General features: G+C 32.8%; 1 protein-coding gene across 7 annotated transcripts in view; it reads right to left on the reverse strand.

Moving 5' to 3' along the window:
* Nucleotides 1-12,553, reverse strand: part of MIPOL1 (mirror-image polydactyly 1) — a 322,444-nt gene that overhangs the window by 251,178 nt on the left and 58,713 nt on the right. For 5 of the 7 annotated variants that reach the window (XM_060098154.1, XM_060098156.1, XM_060098157.1 and 2 more), the window contains exon 2: nt 309-422. The exons of 1 other annotated variant lie outside the window; for it this stretch is intronic. In XM_060098154.1, the coding sequence (XP_059954137.1) occupies nt 309-366 (58 nt within the window). In that variant the 5' untranslated portion in view covers nt 367-422. Of the gene's footprint in view, nt 1-308; nt 423-1,871; nt 2,034-12,553 lie in introns of all 7 variants that reach the window. One more of the 7 variants, XM_060098158.1, reaches the window with a different exon arrangement.

The following is a 12,553-nucleotide window of genomic DNA, read 5'->3' on the forward strand; positions in this document are numbered from 1 at the left end:
TGAATATACTCAGTTAAATTGATGCTACCCAAAAAATCATAACTCATGGCCAAAAATAATTGTTACTTCACAACTACTATATAGAAGTGAGGAGGTGGCTAGAATCAAATAGGGATTCTTAGAGGCTGGGGAATTTTGTTCTGTCTGGCTTTGTAAATAGTTTGTGACAACTGGTATCTGTGTAAATGGATTTGATGGTCCCCTGTGGGGTCAATACTGTTTACAGAGCTGTTTCTTCAGAGTGGTTGAGCTAGAATTGTCTCTAGGGATCCTACAGGGGTTACTCAGAATAGCAACATCTCAGGTACCTGAGAGCTCAGTGGCAGAAAAGAGAAAGAGGAATGGAGGTGCTATAGGCAGGTACATTCGAATAAATGGATCTCTCTCCTTCAGATGCAGGTGCTACTCAGGGGCACTTGTATCTAAAACGAACCATAAAGGAAGCAATTTGTTAATGTGCTCTCTGACACTTGCTAACATAATTGGTCACCACTTCTTTACACTCTATCTTTTCTTTTTTTGTAAAGGTTACTACTTATATCGTAGCATCTGATTTTATAAATATAAAAAGAACAAAAACCTCACGTTTACTGCTTCTTTTGTACATTGTCTATCACTACATTATGTAAAAACATCAAAATGATATGACACTTCTTGCTATTAAATAAGTGTAAATTTGATTTCATGATGGAAGTACTATAGTAGTCCCACATTTTAAACAAATGTCTTTTTTTCAATGGTTAAGAATTTTTCTAAACAAACATTAGTTTCAACACAGTATCAGCTAGTGGCTCCTAACCAATTCCTTAACTGAGTTACACGTAGATTATCTATCTGTATGTGTGTATAAATATTCTTTATTCCCTTTACTAAATATTTCCGACTATTTGCTTCCTTTATGTGTGTGGGGCGGTTAGTTTTCCACATAGATGCATATATGGGCTTTTCTCTCCCCAAACATAAAAGAAGGACATCAGAAACTTCTGCCATATCATAGTGGTTCCACTTAATATGAGTGAGTACAAGAGCAAAGTTTAGACCTTCCAAGTAGAATACTGGCGTATTTAGAGTTTCCAAGCAGAACCACAGTGCATGGGCTCTGAAGACTGACTGCAGAGTTTGAATTCTGGCTCTACCACACAGCTGTATGACCTTTACCAAATTACTAAACCTCTCATCAATTCCCCTATCAGTAAAAAGCACATAATAAAAGCACCTACCTCAAAAGGTTATTATGAGCATTAAATTATTTAAATTATATAATCTCTTGGAAAAGTGTCAGTACAGAATACACACTCAATAAATGTTAGCTATTATTATTTGCAAGAATCTAATTAGCTAAAAGTAAAAGATTTTCTTATTAAAATGTGTAAGAATAAAATACAGTAAGAAAAATTTTTCTTATTAAAAGAACAGAAGACATGAACATGGAAAATAAATAAAATGCTACTTTGTTCAATGAAAAACATACAAAAAAGAGAAAATACTTAAGGTTAAAACTTGTAGTTAATACATAATGGTTTAATAAAGTTTGTATAAGATTATAAAACTAATAAATTACAAAAGTAACAGAACTTCAAAATTTGAAATCCTGACATTAGAGAAAGATCCTGAAAGAAAATTCAACTGCATAGAAAGAAAATTAAGAGTACATTTCTGTAGATTCAATCCCATGGCAGGAAAATAAGAAATTTAAATAACATGTTTCTGTAACATAATTTGAACACTACCATATTGGCACATGATATTAGATATGATCAGGATCATAGCTAGTAGATCACAGGTACTTATCCTACAGAGATTCTAATTTAGGACTCACAATAAATTAGGTAACTTTTGGATCCTTGGCTTAAAATATGCAAACTTGTTACCTGGATACTGTATACTCTCTCAGGGGGTTTTCAATTTATTTTTCGGCTTGACCAGCCATAAGAAGAAGCAAAAAAGTACTATAACTTTCATTTTCATTGTTCTGTATCTTCATTGCTCACATTTCAAGCATCCAAAACTACATGTGGCCGTTGGCTGTTACACTGAAAAGCACAGATACAGAGTTTTATGTGATTCTGATAAGGTGTATTATATATATTGAGGGGAAGTCAATAACATGTGATGGGGGAGAGCCTGGATATAGCTATAAGATTTTGAAATAAGGCTTGATAAAGGTTTGTTAACCTGGAAAATCATGAAACCTGTGAATGTCAATAATTTATTCATTTGGACATGAATTCAAAATAAACTATATCCTTTACATTCCCATACATGGTTGTATCTCTAAATAAACATGTCAAAAAGAACTGGTGAGGTTATTTCATCTGTGATTAAGACAATTCAAAGGCTTAGTGTACCATGTTACAAATTATCCACTGACTAGTCATAGAAATCACTTGACTGGAATTTTGTTATTTGTTTTATTATTTAAAAAAACTAAAGTGGTAGTACTACACCAAATTTTTATAAGTTTTTGTTTGTTTCAAGTCTGAAATAGTCATGAACACATCAATATTCATTCAACACACTTCTGTGCAAGAACTGTCCTACTGTAATGTTTCAGCTTCTAAATTTTAATGTCTTTCATCAAGTGAAGGCCATGAACACAGTATAATAGTGTAATTGCCTAAACCTTACACTGACTAACTTAAGAACATACTGCATAAATTAAAGCTTTGTAAAAATTATATCACCCTATTTAAACCACTGCAAATATCATTTAAGCTAAAATGATTGTGAAAACTATCCGAAAATTAGGTTAACTAGCACAACAGTACTCTTTATTCTCTTTTTTCCCCAGTGATATGAACTATTTGGCTACTTACTATATATTTCTAACCTTTTCAATTTTCCCGTTATAAGAATAATTTATATAAAGTAATTAAAAATATGAACCAACTAGGTAAGTCTTAAATTTCTACCACTTCAAGTAAAACAGGTTTCATAATTATATATTTTTTGTTTACTAAGTATGAACACATACTAATTATCTATGAATTCAACAATTCCATAAACCATTTATGGATGGTAACTTTTCCAATAACAATTGTAAAGAAAGAAAAAAAACCTATTTCTTTACATGTGCCTTCCATTTTACTTAAGAACATTTTTAGATTTGGAAAACAAAACAGAAGAATCACCAGTCAGATACCAAGTAGAAATCACGGAAACACAATGTTAGTTCTAATGGATAGATGATTGTATTTGGTCTTTTGAAACTTTGAAGTATAGGTAAGTCTTGATCACACAAATTAATAAATCCTAAAGCTGGAGTTAACAATAACCATTACACCCAAATTCTGCAGCTTAGCCCAGCCAATTTTTCAAAAGGTCAGGTTGTGAACTGGAGAAGATCAGGGAGGTCCACCGCATAGCTTTGTTGCCAGGCATCTCTCGTCTGGATTGTTGCAGGCATTTATTAGTATTCGTCAGCAGACTCAACAGAGCAAACAAGAAATTCAAGCACGAATAATAAAATGAAATGCTGCTATATAACCCTTTGTCATTCAGCAAATATGGGACTTTTTAGCTACATTGTTCCTAAACCTGGGTTACTACTTTAATTTTTCTCCCCAGTGCTGACTGAATGAGTATGCATGTGTGTTAAATGCAGAGCTCCCCTAACAACTGCAGGACTGCCATTTAATCTGTTGGTAGATGGACCATTTCCTGTGGGAACCCTAGCTATGATTTCCAGATCCACCAAATAAATCTCAGATTAAGATTCCAAATGAAACCTGCCTTTGGCAGATAAAAAATGTCAAGATGGATATAAACAGTAAAATTATAAATTATCTAGGTGTTGCATGACAAACCAATGTTCAATTTTTTTTGTTGACATGTGCCTAGATATCAAAACTATATGAGACATTCATCAAATGTCACACTTTCATAATATTGGAGGCATCATTAAAACTGTTTGACTAAGGACCTCAAAGTGTTTAAGCAGTAGCTCAAAAGTATATTTGTGCAAAGTAGAAGAATAAATTTACATATCAGCAGCAGCTCATAAGGGATAGGTAAATATTCTGTTTATCTCTCATTGTAATTCAGGTTACTTTAAATACAAGGTTTTAGGAAATCATTATACTCTATATGGCATCATTACATAACTTTCTATGCAAATGCTGTATGTTTTATTCAAATTCACCATTTGTTTTGGGGGGAGGGAACAAAAGGAAAAGGAAGGGACTCTCATTTTATTAATCAGCTGTGACTACTATACTAGTGCCTTGTTAGTTGCACCACAGCATCATCAGCTCCTTGTTGGTAGCATTTTTTAACTTTTAAAAACAGCATTGAAAATCTGAGACAAAAAAGCCTAAGTAAAAAAAAAGAAAAAATGATAATGTTTTCGTTTCAAGTGACTCTGGGAAGAGGCAGAGATTTTTTAAAAAGAAAAAGGTAATGAAAGACCAATATAGAACCTATTAGAGACCAATGGCCTATTAAAAATGCGCAGAGGAAGCCTCTGATGCTAGTCTCTACTGCATTCTCAGGAGATCAAGGACTTCCTTTTTAATGAAAATTTTTGTTTTGTCTTTGCTCTTCTTACCTGGACTAATGCGGCACTATCCTGGTGTTAAAATATACGAGTTGATTATAAAATATAGGCAATGAAGGTTTCTGAAAGGAAAAAATCAGATTTGCCGAACTGCAATCATTATTTTTTTAACTTTGAACTCTTAAAAGCAATTGAATAAAAGGTTTTAGTGACTCCACAAATTCTGCAACATTTGGTTTCTTGATGAAGATTCAGAAATCATCTAATCTACTTAAAATGGGAATTTTTTCAAATTGTAAATCCTCTGAACTTATTTTAATCTGTGGAAAGGATACAGAATATTATACATTCCATAGTCCAAATGTTAGAATTTATATACAAGCCTGAATCCTTCAGGATGATGTATTTGTCCTGCTTTTCCTATCATATTTCCTCCAATGTGTGTTGCTGGTTCAAGAAAACTAAGGCTAAATAAACCTTACCCATCCTAATCTGTTAGGGATCAACATTAACCTGAAAATTCTGAACAGAAGGGGTAAAACTTTAAAAAACAGGATATTAATTAAGGAAGGAAATAAGGTATTTTGTGCTTAACTTTGTTTATATTTCTATATTAAAATGCTCAAAATCAAAGAATGTTACTATGTTTTAGAGTACATCAAATTACTTTAAGTACAGCCAGTGAAACTATTAAAAAGGATATGATTTTTAATTTAAAAAATATTTAATTAGCAAAAACTAACATATTCAGTAACTATACAAGTATAATTTTATCATTGTGAACTGATCACTTTTAACTTTTCATCCACTAGCACCCTGATTTTAAAGTATCAAAATGTTTCAATATGTGAAGACAAAAATCACTCAAAAAATAAAGTCCAAATAGAATTTTCTAAAATAATTACTTTTACATCTTGTCAGCACAATTATTCCATTTGACAAAAATTATCACTTTTACCCAAAAGCTACAGATTAGAATATTTTTAATTCAATCATTCATTCAGACTATGAAATAATCTATGTAACCAATTTCAAAATTCTATAGCCTGATTTGTTCTAAATTTGCTTTTCATTCCACAAGAAAAAACAGAAAAGGCAAAACACAAAGAAAATTTGTATCTGAAACTTCTTCCCGAAAGATAATAATGTCTTACATGATAGGTTGTTTTGATTAAAACACACTTACATACATGTACTAAACCCCAAATTTTTAACTACCAGATTTATTTATAACCAAAAATAGTGAGTAAATGTAGTCACATCAGTCCTATTCTACAAACAGCCAGTCAGCCTGAATCAACTGTGTAAATGGTCATAAATTCAGTCTATACACCACTGTATATTGATTCAGATCTACAAAATCAACAAAATGCCAATGCACACTCAGGACTTTACAGTAATCACACTAAAGGTGACAGATGCAGCCACTATGGAGAGCATAATAATCATCTTAAATATGATACAATGAAATTCGAATTTCTAGAAAATTTAAGATTCAATAATATTATATTGAGATTTGTGTCGTAACTATGTGTTCCAGGAAGTGCTCTGGCATGAAAGGGCCATAACCAGAAATGGATAAGGACTTTTATCAAAGAGCTCAGAAACTTAAGAAGGGAGAACTTAAAATAAAGCAAAAAACTTCTGAAAAATTCAAGTAACTTTTCTATTTCAAAAAATATATTTATATTTTCATGGCCACAAACAAATTTAAAAGAGCTTATTAAAAGTAGAATTGAGTTTCCTTAAACCAAAGAAGTAGTTACAAATTGTACAAAGAGAGGATCATAGCATAGAAATGGAGAAGTAGTCCTATTAAAAAAAGTAATTTACCATTTTTCAGGTTTATTCTTCTTAGTAATTGTCATTTTTATAAAATGAAGGACCAAAGGTGTAGTAAGAATTCCATGTGAAGAGTGTAGCCTGAACTGACCTACCTAAAACACTCTAAATTTAGTAAAAACAAACAAAAAAAAGAAATAAAGACTCCTATTACCTCCCAAACTTTTCCCTTATTAAGAATTTATGGGCAGGTTCATTGACTGTAGTAAAGGTACCACTTCAGTGAGGGATGCTGACAGTGGGGGAAGCTGTGCTTGTGTGGGGTTAGGAAGTAGGGGTATAATGGGAACTCTGTACTTCATGTCAATTTTGCCGTGAACCTAAAACTGCTCTACAAAATAAAGTCTTTTTAAAAAACTGTCAAAAAATAAAAGTAAAAAAATATTTATGGCATAAATTCATAAATGTGAATTACTCATATCAGAAATGATGAGTCTCAAAACACAGTTTTTAACAAACTTCATAACCAGCTAGAAAACTAAGTTGCCCTTATAAAAATGTTTTGGTTTTCCATTACATTTTCTTAATGAGGCCAAGAGTCAGGACAGAATCATTCACATCAAGCTTAAAAAATAGACACCCAGAATATCATTTATTTTGTAAATTTATTTTAAAAAAGAGAAATTAATTTTTTCTAAAACAGTATAACCTCCATCATGCTTTTAAGGATAGCCTTAGCATTTCCTCTGGAAATGAATCAATCCTTGTTGGCTCACTTCCAGTAGTCCTAAAACTACTCTCTCAAATATTCTGGATGGTCATGTGTAAGAAACTACCAGTACTCTATTAAGTTAGGTCCTATGGAGATAAATAGTAAATTTAAGCAGACCTCGATATGCTCTTTTTTTAACCCTTCTATGGCAAAATGAAAATTAAAAATGTATTCTTAAATTCACACTTGCCAAAAGGAAAAGGCACATTGTGTGATATCACTAGTCTGAAGATTTTTATTGCAATTGGGATTTCAATACAGACAAAATTAGATTTTATGCTAAATGAATATTAATTGATTTTACATTCTATTCTACAAAATATAAATATAGTAAATACAAACTATACTACTTAAAAGAAGTCAAGTTTCTGATATTGAGAACATTATATCTGAAGAGAATAAGCTTCCTATAAAACTAATAATAGCCATTTCAAATACTAGTATTTATGTTTCTTAATAATTTTGAAACTTTTTTGTAGACCTACCTTTCACAGCTGGATGGAAGAACAATGACAGCAACCACCACTTATCTAGGCTGTGTAAAATACTTCAACAATCTATTTTTTTTATAAACGTCTATAAAAACCATTATCACCACCACACTATTGAAAATAATTACTCTGGTATGTGAAACCCATATTAAATAAACTCGTTTCCTGTTTCAGATATTGTAGTAGGGCTTTTACATACACAGTCTCTAATCTTCAAAATGTTCCTAAAGGAAGCATCTCCCTATTCCACACACAAGAAAACCACGGCTTAAAATAATTACGAAACTTCTGCCCAAGTCCAGGTAGGTAGTAAATAGAAGATTGAAAAATTAAAACCCAGGTCTATCTAGTTCCAAAAACTATATTCTTTCTACTATAACATTTCACTGAAATTATTAAATGCATTAGTTCTCCAGTGCAATTTTCCTTTAAATTTAAACAAATAAAAATAAAATTAACAAACAAAAACAAATCGTGTTACTCATTCAGGGAAAATATACCATTACTTACTAGAAAGTCAATTATTGAATACAATTCAAATCCTATAATTCAATACAGAACGACTAATTATGTAGATATTTTCAAAACCTTGAATTTCAAGGAGGGCCTAATGATAATGTCTAGGGAATCATTTTTTTTCCACCAGCTATTTTGCTGATAGAAATGGATGTCCATTCTATGCAAGTTGCCATTTCCTTTCTGTCTGCTTTAAAATAAACTAGCTTATGAAGAAGATATAAGATTCCATTATTTTTGTCATAATGATCAAAGACATTTAAAAGCATCCTAGTCGTTTTCCCATGGTGTTTCTATATATGTCTACTCTTATAAAATGCTTGCAAATCATGCAATAGTTTTAGATGTACTTCAATTACAGAACAATATATGGGCAAAAAGTAAAAAGAACACATACTTTGTGAAAAGAGAGAAAGATAAATGAACCAATAATAAAAGAGGTTGATGGTGGCACATAGGTTCCAAATGCCAAGCAAAAATAAATAGTATTCTGACTCAAGAAGAAACTACCAAATCACTTGTAAGTTACCTTTTGCTACGTTTTAGTTCTAGTTGTTTATTTTGTTTGATAGAAAAGCCATAAAAATCATGGAAACAAAATCATATCCTCTTTAGAAATAAAGAAGACAGTTGCTTTTTACTTAAATCAGCAAGATAAGATTTTTAAAAATATTTGCTAGCCTCCAATAAACTGCAACATGTAAGAAATCTATTGACATCTCAAGTTTCAAATGAGTATGATGATTTAGAATCATGCTCACTTTTTAAGCTTAAAAGAAAGTAGTTTAAAAACATATGATTCATATCTAAATTGAGATAATACATAAGTGAAAATAACTACTGTGTATAAAACACATTAAATATAATTTCCTAAAATAATAAACCTAACAATAATATTAAATAAACTCGTAAAATTGAAAGGTTTTTGTCTAAAGCTTCTTCAAGCTGTATGATTCCTACCATTTCTTACCCTCAATTGTTAAGCAATATTTAAAACATAGCAAACAATGTTTAATTTGGGTAGGCACAGTAACCTTCTTTAACCTTTCTTAGGGAACACTGACCCCTAAAGGTTCTAAATTTAAATAAGTTTCACAATATTCTAAATTTAACTTGCATCCAGACCTCATTTTTACCTATATTATTGTAGGTATGTATACTTATGGCAGACATGTTTATTCATAAATAATACTTAAACTATTTCCAATGGCCTGTTGTGTACTATAAAACAATTAACCCATGTTTCTGCTAATTTAATAAAAATCACCAAAATTTAAGAGCTATCCAGAAATTTATCATACTATTCCAAATAATTATTCGTAAGCGATTTCTGACCCCCATGAGTTTTTTCTTACATAGTTAAGTAAATAAGTAAATGCTAAAAAAGGCTAAACAATCATATAATAACTGACTCTTTCTGAGGGTTAACTTTGCATATGTCCTTTGTGCCATTTCATTTTTTTTCTTAAAAAGCAGGGGAAAAAAAAGAATGCTGAAAAACAGAAAGCTTTTATGAAAGGACAAAACATCATTTACTTTTTAAGAAGCCAGAAGATGTTACCAATGCTTGCTTGACAACACATGTTCATTCACTCACCTATTGCTTCCATCAACCTAAAATTTCATTCATTCAGGATTTTTTTAATTAAATAAAGAAACCTAGACAGTTTGTAGATGTCTTCACTCATCCTACCTACCAACCTCAGCTTTACATTTTCTAAACTGAGAATAATGACAAAAACTGAGAAAAATGTAATTGTTTTACCTGTTAACATTATTTATCTCATACTCTTTGACATCAAATATTTCAGCAATGTTTCTAAAATAAAGCTAGGAAAAGAATAACCACTTCAGCACTCCTTATAATGAAACTTCTAAGATGATGCAAAGTGTAATAGAAGTTTTTAATTAGCTCCATTTCCTTAAAAAAATAAGATAACTTTAAATAAAAATAACTACAAGAACAGCCTATGAATATTTGTAAGATAGAGCTTTGAAGTAATCTGTGCTTTATGAAAAAATCCCACGAACCCTGATATCAAAGAAATAACCATGTGAGATTTTACTGTTTAAACATATCAGTTATCACAAAACTAAAAGATACTACATTTACCTGTTTAACTTTATTTGTTAATAATGTTTCATTAATAGGCCCTTTATATAAAGGAATGTCTTATTCCTATTTCCAATGTCCAAAAAAAGTCTGTAAAAATGCAAATTTTCTTAATGATGTTTCAGTCACGTCTGTGCCTCCTGCAAACTATTTATGCATCTGTCTTTAGCCCTAAAACCTTCCTTTCCAAAAGTGTCCTATAGCTTCAGCAGCTCCGTTCCTTAACATATTTCCTGGTTATTTTACATTTATGAGAAGTATTTCCTCTATAGCCCCTATTCTCTAGATATATTAAAAATAATTCCTTTGGCTCCTTAAAGATCCTTTTGTCTATAATGTGAACGACATGGATTTCATAGCAATGTGGCCTCTGAATAGGGAACATAAGCAACAGGGGCATCATTATTTACTTCCTCTTTTCTTATTTTGTACATATATTGAGTAAGAACTGCTCTGAGTTCTTCAAAAGAAGAGTGTTTGCTTGCTTATTTGCATAAATGAGTAAAAACAACTACAACAAATCAGTTTTCCGCTTCACACCAATACATCCTTATCACAAACTTGAATATAAAGAGAGTAGACTAAAATTAAGTGCCACAAAATCCATTCACTAAAGCTATTAACTTTGCATTAAAAACCTTTAACTACGTTACTCAGGTATTACTTGCTATTCCTTTATACACAATGCAATCAGTTACCTGGATTCTAAACTCATAACAAGTAGCCTAGAATCACAAATAAGAGGAGAAATGCTGCTAACGGTAGGCATTAACGACAAGAAAATTTATACCAGCGTAGAAATCAAAAACAAATGCAGAAATCGAAAAAGGTATACTCAGTATAGCATCTTTCTATTCCTCAAAAGAATGTGTAGCTATTAACTGATTTAGTTTAATGATGATAGAACAGTTCCCCAAAATGGCCTTTAACCTTCTGAAAAAGGTAAGAGTGTGGTTGATAAATGGTAAAGAAAGAGCCCTGTTGAAGGAGGGGGGAATCAAAAGAAGAGATGTGTGCAATGTTTTGGTAATAATTCTATTTTTTTTAATTTAGAGGAAATAAAAATGATGAACATAAAGGCCGAAGTCTTCAATTATATGTAATACTATATTCAGAATGATTTGTTTTCCAAGTATTTCAGATTTGCAACTGTATCCAGATTTAGTGTAAAAGACTTCAATTAAAAACCTAACATTTTTTAAACCTCTGTCTTTATGGCCCTCTCTCTACCTTGCTCTATACATAGACAGATGTGCTCTACTTACCTACCTACATACCCATACATACATACATCCCTCCATCCACCCATCCACCATTTCTCCCTTTTTCAGGCCATCTCTCAGTCTGCCTGTCTTTCAAACTGCATTTCTGTCTGACTGTTCTCTCCCTCTGCCTGTGCATATGTGTGTGTATCCTTTTCTGTTTCTCTCCTTGTCTCTGACTCTGTTTTCATGTCTCTGTCTGTTTTGTTTTTTTTTTTGCGGTATGTGGGCCTCTCACTGTTGTGGCCTCTCCCGTTGCGGAGCACAGGCTCCGGACGCGCAGGCTCAACGGCCATGGCTCACGGGCCCAGCCGCTCCGCAGCATGTGGGATCTTCCCAGACCGGGGCACGAACCCGTGTCCCCTGCATCGGCAGGCGATCAACCACTGCGCCACCAGGGAAGCCCCTCTGTCTCTGTTTTGAAGTACCTTTTCCTGCCTCCCTCTGCACATCTCTGCAAGTCTCTGTGGCCCTGACTCTCCAGGGAGAGTCCCCCTCTGACTCCGTTTCTTTGTGGGTGTCTCCGGGTGTGTCTTTTGGTGTGCATGTGTCTCTACATGTGTCTATGTGCCTGTATGTGTCTTGGTCTGTTTCTCTGTATATATGTGTCTCCCTCTCCATATATGTTTGTCTCTCTCTGTATATGTGTGTATCTTCCATGTCTCTTTAACTTTGTGTCTCGTCTCTGTGTGTCTCTGAGTGTGTCTGCATGTACACCTGTGCCCCTCTCTCTCAGTGTCTCTTCCCCATCTCCCTCTCCCTCCCTCTCTCTCTCTCTCTCTCTCACTCACTGTATGTCTCTGTCTCCTTCTCACCATGTTTCTCTCACTCTGGTATCTCTCCTTCTCTGTGAGTCTCAGTATGTGTGTCTCTTTCTGTGTGTATCTATGCATGTGTGTCTTTCTCTGTGTGTGTGCCCCTCTGTATATGTGTCTGTGTCTTTCTCATTGAGTTTAGTATCTCCCTCTTGTGTCTGTGTCTCCTTTCTCTGTTTGTGTTTCTCTGAGTATACCTCTCTGTATTCATTTCTCTACCATTCGTTCTCTCAATCTCCTCCATCACTTTGTGTGTGTTTCTCTCTTCCTGTGTCTGCTTTCCTTTTTTCTCTCAATATCTCTTGCT

The sequence above is a fragment of the Mesoplodon densirostris genome, chromosome 4 (assembly GCF_025265405.1).
Source record: "Mesoplodon densirostris isolate mMesDen1 chromosome 4, mMesDen1 primary haplotype, whole genome shotgun sequence".
In the NCBI taxonomy this organism is placed as follows: domain Eukaryota; kingdom Metazoa; phylum Chordata; class Mammalia; order Artiodactyla; family Ziphiidae; genus Mesoplodon; species Mesoplodon densirostris.